We start from the raw sequence: 18,032 nt of genomic DNA, 5'->3' as shown, positions 1-18,032 counted from the left end.
CAATATACAGCACATCCCCATTAATCTCATCCTTGCAGTAATTCAAGTTTCAAGTTTTATTAAATATTTGATGAATCGCCTATTACAAAATTTCTAGGCGATGTACATTTTCAAAATAAAAGTATTCAAGAGGCTAAAATATAACAAATATTGACATATTACACTATAAATTTCATCTAAAACATACATGAGGGGTAAGGAATAACATAAAGTTACAATGTTGGGTTAGAAAAAAGGGAAAAACAAAATGCTAGGTAAAACTTTATCAAAACATCTTTATCAATCCATCTTTGCACACAAATTAGTGGGTTTTCTGCTTTCCTGTCATTTCATGTATCATGCATTATCATAGTTTTTGGAGAGTGCTAAGGTATAGCTGGAAGTTGTGAGCATTGCTAATATCCCGTATGTTATTAAATATAAAAACACTTATATCAAATGTTAAACCTGTTAAATAAACATAGAAACATAGAAAATGGTGGCAGAAAAGGGCCATAGCCCATCGAGTCTGCCCCTGCCCCTCTGAATTTACTCCCTCAAAGATCCCACGAGAGCATCCCATTTTCTCTTAAAATCCGTCACGTTGCTGGCCTCAATCACCTGCAGTGGGATCCACCACTCTTTCGGTGAAGAAGTACTTTCTGGAGTCGCCATGAAACTTCCCTCCCCTGATTTTCAGCGGATGCCCTCTGGTGGTCGAGGGTCCCACGAGACCGAAGATATCGTCTTCCGACTCGATGCGACCCGTGATGTACTTAAACGTTTCAATCATGTCTCCCCTCTCTCTTCGTTCCTCAAGTGAGTACAATATGGTTCACTAGCCCAGCTCCCAGGCTACTTAAGACACCTGTATGTAGCTCTACTAGTCTTTCCTACAGCAGGTGCTGATGTTCCAGAGACAAGTATGTACTTTTTTACTCTGATATTTGTGGCATTGTGAGGGGGTTTTTAACATTGTCTTTACAGTGGTTATCTGGTCACTTTGGATACCTTTTTGCCAATTAAACCTGCTTTTACATCGTCTAAGACACAACATATAAGTTTTGTCCAGGAAGTCTCGTGAAACATTCGATTATCCCTGCAGGTCGGCTCACATCCCGCCCTAACCACTCCTCCAGATATGCCCCTTTTAGCTCTGGGCACATAGCAGCATGGATAGGCCTAAAAAGTCCCTGGATACATCCAGAAATTCAGTTTGATTATCGGCACTTGGATGTCTTTGTCTTTTAGGTTGTACAAGTACCGACTTGGGCGGGTTTTTAAGAACATAAGAACATAAAAAGTTGCCTCCGCTGAGGCAGACCAGAGGTCCATCTCACCCAGCGGTCCGCTCCCGCGGTGGCCCCTCAGGCCTATTGCCTGAGCAGTGATCCCTGACTATTTCTATAACTTACCTCTTACTCCTATCCCTATAACCTACTTCTACTCCTCTCTGTACCCCTCAATCCCTTTGTCCTCTAGGAACCTATCCAAACCTTCTTTGAAGCCCTGTAACGTGCTCCTGCCTATCACAGCCTCCGGAAGCGCATTCCATGTATCCACCACCCTCTGGGTGAAAAAGAACTTCCTAGCATTTGTTCTAAACCTGTCCCCTTTCAATTTCTCCGAGTGCCCCCTTGTATTTGTGGTTACTATATAATTTTTCTGCAAATAAAAAGCCAACTCCTATAAGACCACATTTTAGGAGGACTTTGTCTTGCACTCGAGATTGAAATTTGTAGACTGGAGAATACCCTGCGACAGCCCACTGTTTCCACTGTACAAAAGGCCAGGGTGGTGTTCGGAAAAGCTGAAGGCAGTATAGAGGCAAACATCAAATAGGTTTCTTCTGCACATCAGATGTAAGCTGTTTGAAATCTGTTCTATGCATAGGGCTTAATATGGGGGGGGGGAGGAAGGAGGGGAGGTTGAAACACCCTGGGGCATAGTTCTAGCACTTCCTTACAGAATCCAGAATAGCAGGAGTGTGTCGCTCTAGCCCCTCCCTACCAGGCAGCCTGCAGGGAAGATGAAGGTGAGCCTGGAGCAGAGCAAAGAACAGTCGCTCTTTTCCCTAAATCAGTACTTCTTCTCCTGCTGCTCATGCCCCAGGCCCTCCCCGTCACCACAGTTTCACTTCCTTCTTGTCTATGCATATCAACAGTAATTGTCAAAGTCTACAATGTACAGCCAATCTTATGTCACTAAATGACGTGTGATAAGTGAAGTTACATGTAGATGTCACATAAATATCTATTACAGGACTTTCTTTAATGTTCCTCTGAAGTGATCCATATATAATAATTCAATGCATGGTTGTGCTGAAGTAAGTATTAAAATAAAACCAAAGCCGAATTTCACAACTCCCCTCCCCACCAAAAAAAAAAACTTAAAGCAAGCTGAAACTGGATTTTATAACAAATACCTCAGGTACCACCATTTCTGCACAAAGAAGGGCATTAACCCCTCAGAGCACTTCCACAAGAACAGGGAAACAGTAACACTGACCAGTACACAAAATCACGAAGAGAAAATAATTGCGTACTGGTGCTTTGAAAATATCCTGTGCACACAGATGTGTATTATATATATATACCGTGTTTCCCCGAAAATGATAGTGTCATATCAATTTTGGGTCCAAAAAAAAACCAACAAAACACACTAGAGCTTACTTTCGGGGCTGTCTTATTTTTTTTCATGTACAACAATCATCTCTTCCTTCCTCTCCTGCACCCCAATTCTTTCTTTCCTTTCTCCCCCTCCCCCCATGTGCAGCATCTTTCCTCCCCTCTCACCCATCCCTTTTTGCAGCATCTTTCTCTCCCTCCCTCCCATTCCCCTGTGCAGCAGAACCCCACTGACCCTCCCACCTTGAGACTGACATACCTCTGCTCCGAGGCCTCCTAAAGCAGCAGGGGTGGGGGTTGCTGAATCAACGAGTCAGATTTTTTCAGCAAATCAGGCAGCACTAGTGTCAAGGATGGAGTCAGGGAGTGTCGGGGACATTCAGGGGGGGGCTTCAGGGGTCAAGCTTACATTAGGAGCATCCTTAAAAATCATACTAGGGCTTATTTTCAGAGAAACAGGGTATATTCTCCTAGGACAAGCAGGATGAGTCAGCCACATATGGGTGTTGTCCCAACACCTCCCAATTTGCGGATAAGCTCTCCAATAGCTCAGAGAGATTTTTTTTTCTCTCTCTCTGAGCATGTGCAGTGCCCGGGCCCCACTGGGCATGCCCGAGCCCTACCCATTTCCCCCTGCTTCCCCCTAATCCCCAGTTTCCGCCCGTTCCCATCGGTCGGATTTTTCTACAGCTCTCCATTACAACTTTTCTACTCATCAACTTGAAGATGCCTGAATCATCTAAAGAAACAACTGGGATGCAGGAGGAGGAGGAACACACTGGATCCTCATGAATTGTGCGCCCACTGATTGGATCCGGCGCTCGAGGTTTCCGTGTGGCTTGCATTGTGCGCACATGTCACCACGTGCACGCAAACTAAAGAAGAGGGCACTGAGAGACTTCATGAAGAGAAGTGAGGCACGAGAATCTTCCTCCAGCAGCCATCCTCATCGGAGCGTAGCAGCGGGGGATCCACAGACGAATCCGGTAAGGAGCCTCCAGGACATCCTGGCTCAGTCATATATATATACACACACACACACACACATATATATACATACACCCTGTTTCTCCAAAAATAAGACCTATATATATATCCAAAAGTATGTGATTTGTTGGAAATGAAATCCCACCCCTTTCTCTGGAAATTCCTTCCTTGCATAGAGGTAGAAGCGATTGAATACTTATATCCACATATTTCTTGGTCAATTATGAGATGGCCCAGTTCACTCAAGTAAAGCACTTCTTACACCCATGGAAATTAATTTCAACTGCATTGGTCTGAGTTTCATGAACTGTTCACCTAGAAATAACAGTTAATAAACCAGCTCTAGCTGACAGTTTTTTATTGAACTTAATATAGCTGTAACAAACTCTTTGACCCAATAGTTAATGCTATACATCTCACCTTCAACTTGTTCTTGGCCATTATTTGAATATATCCAATCAAACAATCATGGCAACTGATCACTAACCTCACAAATCATTTGCAGGAGTCTGGGAACATTCCCCAAGGAAAATACACAGGAGATCCAAGATCAAAAACTTGCAAAACGTAAGACAAACGAACCGGACTCCAAAGATGGCAGCTACGAGCTGAAAATTGGTTCTGAATAGTAAAAATGCCTCTCTGATCAAATCTCCAGACCTTTGTCATACAAAATTCAGGAAGCAGAGATCAAGCCCTTAACTTTATATATAGCACTCAAAATTGCATGCACAAATTTGGATGTACCCAGAGAGGCGAGTAAGTCTACAGGGACAGCGACAAGAAATTCAACAGAATGGTGAGCAGTATGATACTACTATTTTCTTGATTTCTTTGGAAAAACCTTCAGAGGTAACCCTGGACTCACTATGGGATCTTATGGCTGGCCTAGTGAAGACCATAAGCTCAAAACTCCAGCTAATTGATGGGAAATTGCTTCAACACACTTAAAGAATTGAAAAATGAAATGATTGCTTCTAATTCTTCTGTTCAGAAGCTTGAACAGGAAATAAAATCATCTAGACAACTACAGGAAACTTTAATGAAAGATAACATCAGTCTTAGGAGAAAAATGGAAAACAACTTCAGATACAATAACTTAAGGTTAATTAACTTCCCTAGGTTAACGTTGGTACCACCTAGGGAAATGTTTAAGAGATATCTCCTTGAAGTTTGGGGGGGTTTCGGAAGATTCGATACCCCCTTTATCACGAGTTTATTACCTACCTAATAAGAATCAATCCCTAAAAAGGTCTTCAGACCAAGGATTATTGAATGTATCGGAGTTATTGGAGAAATCTGATAAAGAGGCAGCAGAACCAAGTACTTTGATTATATCAGTAGCTCTTTCTATTGATAAAGTTTGGTTGTTAAAATTATTCTTTAAAAATAGGCAGAAAGAATTTATGGGCTTTAAAATACAGATATTCCCCAATTTATCACAGGAGACCCAAAAGCGTCGCCGTGAATTTCTTATGTTGAAGCCAGGTGTTATATCATTAAGTGCTACTTTTTACTTGCGACATCCTTGTAAGTCAAATATGTTTTCTTTGAGCCTAGTCAATTGACTTCTCTCTTGGCGCTTTCCCGTTTGGAGCAGAAAAATCTTAAGCCCTAAGATTATAGATTAATCCCTGCAATCAGCCCTATAGCCATTTCTATGCATAAGAATGTACATTATGTCCAATTCTTTTCTTTTTGTTCTCACTAAGAAAATCCTTGGATCCCATAATTTGAGGACTTGAGCATATTAGTTATAAATTACTCCGATGTTATTGTATTATTTTCTTGTTCTATGTAGAATTACTAATTTTGCTTTCTGTACAAGTTGTTCTTGGTTGTCTGATTTGAAAATCAATAAATATATATTAAATATAAAATTTGGATGTACCCAAATTTTACACGCAATTTGTCTAACGAGACAATTAGTGCTGATAATTGGGCGCTAACTGACAATTAGAATTTGTGTGTTTTGCTAGGCTAATTCTATAAAGATGTGAACGTATGTTCTTACGTGTAGGTCTGAAAAGGAGGAGTGTCCACGCAAGGGCAGGTCATTGGCGTTCTAAGAATTTGCATGCACTGTTACAGAATACTCCTGATCTGCGCCTAATTTAAGCATGAGGATCTTCACCAGGATACAGTTGGCGTTTAGACACAGATCCTATGCGCTATTCATAGCGCCCAACTCATGAGTGCTGTTTATAAAGTAGTGCTTAGAATTCATTTTTATGGCACCATTTATAGAATTTAGTCCTATAACATCCACACGTGCTATTTTGGCTTTGCACTGATGATGGCTTTATAACTTGCTTCCTTACTCCTTGCATGCTACATAGAAGGATCAATGGTTGTTTCTCAGGTGGTACATGATCAAGCAGATCCAAATGGTACAAAACACAGCAGCAAGATTTCTGCTGGGAAAAATCGAGGCAGACGAATGCCACCCCTCAACTGAAAGAGTTACACTGGCTCCCGAATGAAAGCAAGGTGACATTCAAGATTTTGTTGCCGACGCACAAAATCATTCACCTCACGGAACCTCAATATCTAGTGGCCAGACTGCATTACCATACACCAGCACGTGCACTGAACTTGAGCCAAGAATACCTGCTGGAAATACCTTCCTTCAGAGACATCAAATACAAAAGCGTCAGGGCGAGAATGTTCTCCATGATAGCTCCTTGGTGGATCTCCCTTCCAAAGGAATTAAATCTAGAAAAGTACATCGGAAAGTTCAAGAAAGGGATAAAGACCATCCTCTTCACAGACTACTTTAACTAACAATGCAACATAGAAGAGACTGGTAAAATGCAGGAGTTAAGTTATGGAACTCCTTGGTAGGTCAGATACGAAATTGCTGTGAAAAGGGCAGGTTTAGAAAACTACTTAACTACTTATTTGTAGAAGCCTTTTTCTAGCTATCTCTAGTAAAAATGTGTGAACTATCCATGATATTTAGTATCCAAGTTATGATATCTTTGAGGATTGTTTGCATGTTTATTTTATCATGTATTTGTTTTATCATCTGTTTATTTTTATATTATGTATGTAAATTATGTAAACCGCTTAGTTTTAAACGGTATATAAATTTTTACAAAAAAATAAATAGTCCCCACTAGTAACATGATAGGGTGAACACAGTAGAAATACCCAGAATTGCTGAGGATATGATAAAAAAGTAGATAACTAGAATTAATTATCAGGATGTTATGTATGAACATAGAACATGATACAGGCATTATATGTGCAAATAAGTAGCACACGTTAATAGTAATACGAGGTTCATAATCGAAATGAAAAAGAGTCTAAAAACCCACCTAAAATCGGCGCTTGGATGATCAAAAAGGTCATCCAAGTGCCAATAATCGAAACGGGTTTTAGACGTAACTAGAAGTAGCTTAGGCCTTTTGACTGTCACTGTGCGCCCAGAGTGAAAAGGGGCGTTTTTCGAGGCATAGTTAGGGCAGGAGGTGGGCCAACCTAGACTTAGTAGTCTTGCAGGGATAATCGAAAGTTTAATGAGACTGCCTAGGCCAGGGGTAGGGAACTCTGGTCCTCGAGAGCCGTATTCCAGTCAGGTTTTCAGGATTTCCCCAATGAATATGCATGAGATCTATTTGCATGCACTGCTTTCAATGCATATTCATTGGGGAAATCCTGAAAACCCAACTGGAATACGGCTCTCGAGGACCGGAGTTCCCTACCCCTGGCCTAGACGGAACTTATACATTGTGACTTAGGCGTCTAAAAACAGGTCTAAGTGCCCAGAAGTATCCAAAGTGACCAGATAACCATTGCAAGGACAAAGTACAAACCCACACACTCCCCCAGTGATCACTTCCCCCCCCCAATAAAAATCAGAATAAAAATGTACATACCTGCCTCCAGAACATCAGCATCTGGCATAGGAAAGCCTAGTAGAGCTGCACAGAGGTGGCTTAAGGAGTCTGGGGGATGGGCTAGTGAACCATAGAGAGGATGACTCAGGCCCATAAGCCACTCTAACCACTGCATTCATGGTGACAAAAAGTGAGGCCACCAACCCCCACCCTACTGTACTGCCATAAAGGTGGCATCTGCAGCCATAAGGGCTATTGGGGTGGTAGACAGGTGGGTATAGTAGTTTTTTTTTGGGGGGAGGGCTCACCATGACCTGCAAGGAAGTTGTGATGAGATGTTTATGTGGCACCCTCTTTGTGAAGTTCACAGCAGTGAACTGTAAGGTGCCCCACTACTCTTTTGCCATGTTTGGGTGGCCAGTCCATCACTTTGCTGACCCCTCCCACATCCAAAAAGGTCTTTTTCAAGGCATTTTGGACTTGGACAATTTTTTGGTCAAGAATGTGGTATACAGATAGACGACGTGGCGGCCTGGACGATCAAACAGCTGAACGTATAATTAGACGATTCTGAAAAAAATATATATTTTGGACGTATTTTTTGAGAATGAACTTTGGACGCTGCCGACTTTAGGCACCTAGCGCCCTAGGCCCAAAACGGACTTAGACGTGTTTTTTATTATGCCGCTCCACATGTACATACGTAAAATGATTATAGTATGAATGTGTCTATATTAAAATCCACCAGAAAACGCTAACTCTGTATTGTAATAGTTTTATAGCTCATGTATTGTAACACCTTTACAAAAGCTCATGTAAACCGCTGTGAATTGACTCCCCAGTCATTAGTAGCAGTATAGAAGCTTTCAATAAACAATAAGCTTCTGCACTAAATATCACCACACACACACACACACACTTTAAAAAAAAAAAAAGAGTTCTTGGGCTGCATTATTTGTTTATTTTATTTATTTAGTGACTGCAAATCCTTGAAGCCAATCAGCTCCTCATTAACTGAGTCCATACCTATTAAGCTAGCTCTTAGGGCTTCTTTTTACTAAAGATTAGTGCAGGTTATCATCACAGGCCTCATTTGATTCCTTTGCTGCAGACCACACACACTATTTTCTTTTTCTTTTGGAACCTCTTTGTACAGGAGCATCTGTCTACAAACTATGGGGTCCTTTTACTAAGGTGCGCTAATTGATTTAGCGCGCACTAAATGCCCATAAAATATAATGGGCGCGTTGGTATTTAGTGCGCCTTAGTAAAAGGACCCCTATGTATCACAACGTCTCTTCAGAAATGCACACTGGCTCAGCTCCGAGGCCACGGCCATGACTCCCTTCGACAGATCAGTTCAAAGGCTGCAGGTTGAAGAGCGGAATTTAACAGAAGAAACCAGTGTGTGATTTCCTGTCATTCCCATTCCACAATCCAATTGGTATCCACAGGGGGAGGGGAGGGGGGTTCGCTCCATGAGATGGTCCTTAGATGGGTGAAGGAAGTCACTGCAGCGTTTGCACATGAAAGCTCTAACCCCCCCCCTGTCCACCCACCTGGAACATTTACACAGCTGCGGGAGCCAAAATACTGTAAACTGAACCACAAAAAAAAAACCCACCCTTAAAATCAAAGATAGACGAGGATGGCTTTATTTTGAGACAGAGAGGGAGTCGCAATAGGGCTGACTAGAGAGTGTGGGCTCAGAGGCAGACAAGTATGAGGGGGAGGGTAATTTTATAAAATGTGCATACCTTTCCCTATGTGGGCTTTGGTGAATTTTCAAAGTGAAAGCATGCATGTGTTTATTGCCTTGAAAACTACACAAGAGAATTTATGTGCTTATATTTACACAAATTTTCTGCACTTGGGCATCTCTAAAAGTCCACAGGTAAAAATCCCTTCCTGATCCTTACCCTGGAACGCCTCCATTCACGCTAGGTAATTTACACATGTACAGGCTTTATGCACATAGCTTTATCTGTATATCAGGTGTACAATTTTATAAAAAGCTTATTTCTGTGTGTAAAACAGTTTTATCCACAGAAATGCTTTTGAAAATGACCTTCCATATGCCTAAGCAAGCGAGAGGAAAAAGGGGGACACTGCATGAGATAACTAGGAGAGGGTGCTGAAAAGTTCTCGGCTCAACTAAGAAGAGAATGACAAGACAGGATCCAGGTAGTGTATTTACAAAACAAAACAATATGTTCATCTGAACTTGGATCTATAGGATTTAGCTCTAATGTACATTTTTCCTTCATTGTTACTTAAAAGTAATATATATTTCCTTCAATGTTCCTCATAAAGCATTAGGCAAGGGATTAGGGGAAGAGGTTCGTTTTTATTGCTTTCCTAAAGTTCAGGAGTCCTTCGATTCCATCACACAGCAAAAGCATAAGCTTTTCCCCTGCTTGTCTAACACAAAAGTGGTGTTCTATCTGCCATATGGCTCCCAACCCTTTCCTGGAGGACCACCAGCCAGTCAGGTTTTCAGGATAGCCTTAATGAATATGCACGAGAGATTTGCATATAATGGAGGCGACGGGCATGCAAATTTGCTCCATGCATATTCATTAGGGCTGTCCTGAAAACTTGACTGGCTGATGGTCCTTCAGGACAGGGTTGGGGACCACTAGTTTAGACCAGGCAAAGAAAAAAAAAAAAAAACAACAACCAGATTCAGTAGCAAAGAACAAGTGACTGTGATATACAGTATCTGCTTCTTGTCATCAGAAGGCCTCTGTATAGACAGACAATCCAGCAACACCTTTCATCCAGTGGAAATCACGCCAGCACTATATAGGGGATCTTTTGCTAAAAGTGTGCTATGTCCTTGGCGTACCAAGGGCAGGGCAGACTGCCTCAGGTGTTGGGAGCTTGGGGATGCTGGAGCAGTTGCAGGTCTGAGGTCTGCCTGCACACAACTGTTGGCTCCGCAGGCCCTCGCCCCCTCTGACATCAACTTCCTGTTCAGGAGTGGGGGGAGGGGGGCAGCAGAGCCCACGGCCACATATAGGTAGCCCGCAACCCCCACACTTTCCCACTGCCTGGAGGAATGCCGTGCTCCGGTCAGAGGAGGGGGTGCTTTGCCCTGGGTTCCCACCCCACTAGGTATGCCACTGTACTATGTTTATGCTGTTACCTCCAAATTCTGTATACGGCACCTTAAGTTGTGTGTGAAAATTAATGCACAAAAGTTACTTGTTTAAACAAGCCTAATTGGCCCCAATAGGTGGCAATTAATACCTCATAACTGACACAAATTAAAAGTTTTGCTTGTTCTGCATAATACCGTGCGTCCGTTCTAGTGTGCAAATCTGAAAAAGGGGCATAGCCAGGGGAGGAGAACTGTTATACAATAAGCCCAATACATGCAAAGTTAGGCACAGATATTTAAGCCTGGCTTTCCTTGGCCTAAATGGGTGCACCTAAAAGTTATGACATATACTGGAATATAGCGCGGTTCTATAAGTTGCATGTACCTTTTATAGAATTGCGCTAAGTGCCATTCTGGTCCAAACCATTTTTTTGGGGGGCGCCATATATAGAATAGGGCCTTTAGCACGTCTTAACAGCAAAAATTAAAGTGTGCTAAGTGCTAATTGCTCGGGGGATGCCCAGCCTGCTCTCGCAAGTACCCCAATGAAAAGTTCATTAGGTTCAAAGAAGAGCGATCAAGATGATAAAGGGGATGAGACTCCTCTCGTATGAGGAAAGACTAAAAGGGTTGGGGCTCTTCAGCTTGGCAAAGAGACGGCTGAGGGGAGATAGGATTGAAGTCTACAAAATCCTGAGTGGAGTAGAACGGGTACAAGTGGATCGATTTTTCACTCCGTCAAAAATGACAAAGACTAGGGGGACACTTGAAGTTACAGGTAAATGCCTGTACTTTGAAAAACCAATAGGAGGATTGTGTGATTTGCAAAATAAACCTATTTGCAGACACTATATACACATAGAAAGAGTGTATGGAAATAGCATACATTTTGAATGTGATCTATGCATGGACTTTGTTGGAAGCAGAGTTCTTTACAGAGAGCATTTGTGTACCACAAAGAATCACTGCAGGAGCCCCTATTCTAAAGGGAATTTAAGAAAAAGGCAGAAACTGTGGAATCAAAATGTTCTTGACCTGATGTTTATTAAGATAAATTAAACAAAACTAAGAACATAAGAATTGCCTTACTGGGTCAGACTGGGTCCAATCAAGCCCAGTAGCCCATTTTCATGGTACCAATCCAGGTTACTAGTACCTGGCAGAAACCCAAAGAGTAGCAACATTCCATGCTACTGATCCAGGGCAAGCAGTTGCTTCTCCCATGTCTTTCTCAATAACAGACTATGGACTTTTCCTCCAAACCTTTCTTAAAACCGGCTACGCTATCCGCTCTCACCAGTATCCACTGTAAAGAGCAGCTGACCCAAAAAGGGGGTGGTGAAGGACCCAACATGGTCTGTGTTTCGGCTAACACAAGCCATCCTCAGGAGTCCAGATCAGTATATACTCAAAAAAACAAGAGGGGATATGAAAATGGAGGAGAACCAAAATGAAAGGGTGTGCGCATCTGCTGTGCAGAAACTATAAGGCACATAGGCACCCCACCCCGTTAAGAAATTTAACTCCTCCTCAAATAAGTATAGTGGATTAGCATCATCTACACCACTCAGGATTTCATAGACTTCAATCACTTCTCCCCTTAACTATCTCTTTTAGGGCTCTTCAGTTTGGAAAAAGAGACGGCTAAGGGGAGATATGACTGAAGTCTACAAAATCCACTCAATGGGTTGATTTTTTATTGCATCAAGATTTACAAAGACTAGTTAGAGTAAATACTTTTAAAACCAAATAGGAGGAAATATTTTTTTCACTCAGAGAATAGTTAAACTCTGGAATGCCTTGCCAGAGGATGTGGTAAGAGCAGTTAATGTAGCTGGTTTTAAAAAAAGGTTTGGACAAATTCCTGGAGGAAAAATCCATAGTCTGCTGTTGAGACAGACATGGGACGGTAGCATGGAATGCTGCTACTATTTGGGTTTTTGTCAGGTGCTTGCAACTTGGATTGACCTCCACAAAAACAGGATATTGACCTTCAGTCTGACATTCTTATGACTTTCCCGGTGAGGCCCTAAGCATCAGTATATAATAACACTGTATGCTAAATATATGTATTGGTACATCCCACTAATATGTAATTCCTGTGGTAATACAGTGACCTGTGAAGTTCAATATGTGTACAGAGCCACCAGAAGACACTGAGAAAGTTGGTCTATAAAAGAGTTGGAGGAAGGGAACAGTTTGGCCACTCTAGTTCAGAGCTTTCCAAAAGTTGCGGGTTAGGACCCCCAAATGGGGTCATAAAGCCTGTGTTTGGGGTCACAACCTAGGTGAGCTCTTCGTAGGTGCATCATGATTCTGAACCTCCAGTCTTTCTTTGGCTGCAATTACACTAAAAGACCGATAAAAAGCAAGCTAGCACCCTGACTAACCAGTCTACAGCATCTGGAAAACCCCTTCAGATCCCAATAGGAAAGTCCTTTCCATACAGTAAGCAATGGATACATCGCAAACTGTGATTGAGCCGCTGTACATGGAGAGAGGTTTATTGCATAACGATATCGCATCTCTGGCTTTTGGATTAGAGAATTTAGTGATGTTTTGATTTCTCCCTCCTGACGAAGAATATCGAAACAGGACCTGTCGAGTGGAGATACAGTTTGCATATGAATGAGCTAAGTTACTTATTTATCTGAATTGTGTGAACGGAGATACGATTCACCTATTCATTTGTTACCTATTGAATGGAGACACGATTTATCTTTCTATAAGTTATTTATTCACTTTTGGATATGTATTTTGGTATTTTGAAATGGACTTTTAAATGAACTATTGACATCATTTTCATATGACTTTCGGGATTTTTGCATTTATGCGGTTTTGAATGTGGGGATGTTTTTGATATTTTTCTTTCTTCATTGATATTTCAGTTTCCTTTTTCATCTTTATTGTGTTTTGGGGGTTTTTTGAAACATTTTTTTATTTTTTCTTGGTTTCCACACCAGATGCACGTTTGCACTTTATATTTACTGATTAGGGCTACATGATGTACGGGGCAGGATTTATTTAGACGTGTGTCTAAGTGCTAGTCACTCATGAATACCTGCCTGGGGCTTTTGGTTATTCGGAGGGAACACTGAGCCCTTACTGAAACCTTTTATTTAAATTCAACCCCACTCATTTTTGGAGTGTTCTTTTGATTGTTTCTGGAGTGCAACGTGCTTTCCGATGGTGATTTAACTAAGATATAATTTACCAATTATTTTTTGTATAATAATTATTAATGCATCTCTTCTCCAGAAACTTGTCCAAACCTTTTCTAAGCTCAGCTGTATTACTAGCCTTGACCACATCCTGTGACAAATTCCACAGCTTCATTGTTCACCAAGTGGAAAAAAAAAATACTTTCAATTTGCTTTAAAATCTGTTACTAGTTATTGTCCTCTGATAAGGTAAAGTAACCTGTTCTGATTTTCTAAGGTTTCAATCCCGCTCTCTCACCGATGCCCTTTATGAGCATGGGCAAGTCACTGCACCCTCCATGACCTCAGGTATCACTTAAACTAGGAGTCCATTTGGGCAGAGAAATAACTAAAGTACCTGGATGTAATTCACCCTGAGTTAAGATTTGAAAGGTGAGTAATAAGTCTAAATTCAAACCAATCCTTCTTTCATACTGGCCACTCAGGCAGCGAAGATAGACAACCAAGTCTCCAACCTATTGACAACAACCCCAGACTACAAGATGTTCAGAAAGGAAATAAAAACTATACTCTTCAAGAAATCCCTTAATAAAGCTTAATACCATGATAAAGCTTAACCCCCCTCTTACCATCTCCATAGGTTTAAAATAGAATACGCAGCATTTAGAGCACACCACAATAATTGCATTAGGGTATGTTCACCTTTAATAAAAGGCTCCCCAAGGGAGGTGCACTATCCTTTTTTTGCCCTCCTTTGAACTTTTTTAGTTCCGTTATATCTTTACAAACTAAACCTCCCCCCCTTTTTATTAAGCCACGGTAGAGGTTTCTACCACAGCCCACCGCACTGCAGCTCACTGAATTCCTACGAGCGTCGTAATATGTAGAAATAAGACAAAAACCATCAAGAAAAAAAAATAATACCTTTTTTATTGGACTAACTTACCCCCCACTAGCGTTTTTAGCGCCAGGTGCGGCAGTAAGAACGCCAATACTCATAGGAATTCTACGATCGTCAGAGTTCTTACCGCTATGGCCGGTGCTAAAAATGCTAGCGCGGCTTTGTAAAGGAGGGGGTTAAAGTAATTGATGATTAGCTTTCGAAGGGCTTACCTTCAAAAGCTAATCCTAAACTGTATTTTGTCCAATAAAAAAAGGTATTATTTTTTCCTTTATGTTTTATTTCTACATATTACCTTGAAGAGTGGACCAACACGGCCACCAAACCATTTCTCTACGAGTGTTGGGGCAGCACTGGAGCTTTAGCGCACCAGGTGCGTTGAAGAAACCTCTACCACGGCTTAGTAAAAGAGAACCTGATAGGAGCAGAGCCTTCTCTGTCCTAGATGCGTAAGTGTGCGTTGGATACATTTTCAATAGTCAAGAAATAATCACAATCATAGGACAGAAAATATAGCAGTGATGATATCGGACTGTTAAAAGCTAAAACAGAAATTCTTTTACCAGTAAAACTAAGGTTCGTTAACAGCAAAAACTGCAAAATGTTCACAGCCTTAACAGAAAGTATGTTTTAAAAAATATGGTTTTCCACAAAGTGCAATATTTTCAGCAAATATACTTCTGAAAATTATGGAACCCGTCACTGGGTTTTACTAAGCAGCGTAAGAACATTTTACCGCGGGCCGGCGAGGTAAATGCTCATAGGAATTCAATAAGTGTCAGAGCATTTACCTCACTGGGCCACGATGCTGCTTAGTAAAAGGAGCTCTCTATATAATTAAGACACAAATGGAACCCCCCACCCCCCAAAAAAAAAAAACCAACAACTTTAGAACATCTGTCTTCTAAGAGCTAACCTGAACTACTCTTTTATTCATAATGATGATAAATCTCTGATGTTACTTTGCAATATTTATGTATCTGCTTTGGTGATAAAAATGAATAATCAAGAAATCTATAAAGCCACGACAGAGGAGTATTTAATAACTAGAATTATTCCATTAAAAAAAGTGTGATTTCTTTTCTGAGATGATGGTTCCGAAATTTTCTTAAACAGCTCCTTTATGATCAATTCTGAAAATGTTTCCTTTCTATCTATTACTGTCCCCATCACTCCTGACAGAAAATATCCTCAAGGTTGTTAAAAGTTGTAGAGATGTCACAAATTTCTCTGTACTTGAGATTAAACAAACTATGAGGGTAGCTGAGGACCATAAAACCTATTTAGTGTGTGCCCAATTTATTTGAGAGACCCTCAAAAGTTTTTTTTTAAAAAACCCAAACCCCAAAACATATAAAAAGTAGCGATTGCAGATAATTTCAGTATTACAGGTGCTAGATTCACTCACTTAAATACATGAAAGAATTGGCAAGAACCCAGTTGTAGTTGAGACCTCACTGGACTCATTCAAAATGTTTGCCGCAGCTTTATAAAATTAATCTTCATCAGGTCAGTGAAAAACTCAGGGTAACTGTGTTGTTTCTCCACTGACCTCTGAAAAGCTGACCACTGAGGCATCTAGTCCAATGAAACCATCCTATAAAGACACAAGAGTCTCTGGTATTTGCAAGAGGTAGGTACAGGGTGCACTAATTTGCCGGCCGCGCTAGCCGCTAAGGCCGCCTCTTGAGCGGGCGGTAGTTTTTCAGCTAGCGCGCACTAAAAAAGTTGCGTGCGATAAAGCTGCCGACGCGGCTTCGTAAAAAGGAGCCCTTAATGGAGAAGCAGCCAACGCAGACACCAACACGGATGACTTTCCTCATCTCATAACGTGACATTCTAATTTCCCTGGAATCCTGTTACAGCCGAGGAATGAAAGCGTCATTCCACGGTGGAGTGGAGTAGCCCAGTGGTTATTTTTATTTATTTTTTATTTTATTTATTCAATTTTCTATACCGTTCTTCCAGGGGAGCTCAGAACGGTTTACATGCATTTATTCAGGTACTACTACTGCGAGCTGAGGACCAGAGAAGCCGGGGTTCAAATTCCAGTTCACAGATGCTCCCTGTGACTCTGCTAAACTCACTTCACCCATTATTGTCTCAAGTCAAAAGTTAAATCATAAACTCCCTGGGAAAAGGACTACCAGCTCTGTCTGAATCTAACTTGGCTTGAGCCCATTAGGGGAAAATCCAGTGATTAAATCCAGAATCAAATTGAGTACTCACCTTCCCTGTTTGGTGATGATCATTTCTGTTTGATGCTTGTGAAATTTCACCCAAAGTGGATAATTGTTTAGAACAACCTGTAGTTTCCCTGATGCTTGATATCCAGGGACAGCATAGTGGGGCCCACGCTGAAAAAGGTGCTGCCCAGGGCTAGGGTAGGCCCCCTCGCTGGCAGAAGGATAATCAGCACCGACACCTCCGGGAGAATACACTTCACAGACAGGGACTGAGTAGCCATTGGTCCCTGCAGCCTGCGGTCTTACTGGGCTGTATGTGCAGTTACTCAAGGCTGGGCTAAGAAATCTCCCCGAAGTGGATACTCCAAAACCTGGCATGGTCTGTCCAGGGTAGGAAAAGTTCAGAGAACAGTTCTCCTGGCCCAGCTGGGTCTGCTCCGAGTAAAAGAACCTCTCTTGTGCTCCCATCTTCAGCTCAGCTAAGTCTTTGCCCTCTTTGGTGAAACTTTGCGACTCGGTCCCATTCAGCATAGTGGCTCCAGAATCTGGGTCTAATGCTCCCATTGACAAGCGATTAGGAGGAGAAGGGGAGATCTCCAGCTGACCAAACTTTCTCCCAGCCTTGTCTTGCCATTAGCATCAGAAGGCATCAAAGGTACAGAGAAACACGGGAAACAATGGCTTTCCCCTCAGCACCCTGCAGAGTTCCTGTCTACTTTTTTTTTCCTTTTTGCCCTCCTGATTACTTGCCGGGGTCTTCTGGCCGCTCCTCCGCGTCACTCAACCTGCTCCATTCGCTTCTATTCGCTGAACTCTTCCTTCTTATTCAAAGGAACCGCCACGCCCTCCGAGAGGACGGGGCTCTTCCATTGGCTGATTCCTACGCTCGCAAGACACGCCCCCTTCGTCTTACACGCGGTTGCTTTTTTTTTTTTTTTTTTGCTGTTTTCAAAGCGGCTGATGATTTTATGGTAGAGGTTTTACTGCTTGCTACTGGAGCACTGGCCCTTAGACATGAATTTAAATATATTTAATTTCTTGGAGTGGCTCCAGAAAAAGGAGGACAGATTGAGACATCCTAGTTTTCCATTGCTTTCCATGGAAGTAAAACCCAGATGTTTCTATCTGACCTCCTTACCTCCATTGTTTTCAGTAGAAGTAAAACCCGGACGACTCAATCTGTTCTCCTTTTTCTGGAATGATAAACAACATAGAACATAAGAACATAAGAAATGCCTCTGCTGGG

General features: G+C 41.7%; 1 protein-coding gene across 1 annotated transcript in view; it reads right to left on the bottom strand.

The window, feature by feature from the left end:
* Positions 1 to 17,572, bottom strand: part of TBX21 (T-box transcription factor 21) — a 95,004-nt gene extending 77,432 nt beyond the window's left edge. The window contains exon 1 of the mRNA XM_033917447.1: positions 16,830 to 17,572. Coding sequence (XP_033773338.1) covers positions 16,830 to 17,350 — 521 coding nt within the window. The 5' untranslated portion in view covers positions 17,351 to 17,572. The remainder of the gene's footprint in view (positions 1 to 16,829) is intronic.
* Positions 17,573 to 18,032: the final 460 nt, after the last annotated feature.

This window comes from Geotrypetes seraphini, chromosome 13 (genome assembly GCF_902459505.1).
Source record: "Geotrypetes seraphini chromosome 13, aGeoSer1.1, whole genome shotgun sequence".
In the NCBI taxonomy this organism is placed as follows: domain Eukaryota; kingdom Metazoa; phylum Chordata; class Amphibia; order Gymnophiona; family Dermophiidae; genus Geotrypetes; species Geotrypetes seraphini.
This window is presented reverse-complemented; position numbering and strand designations above follow the sequence as displayed.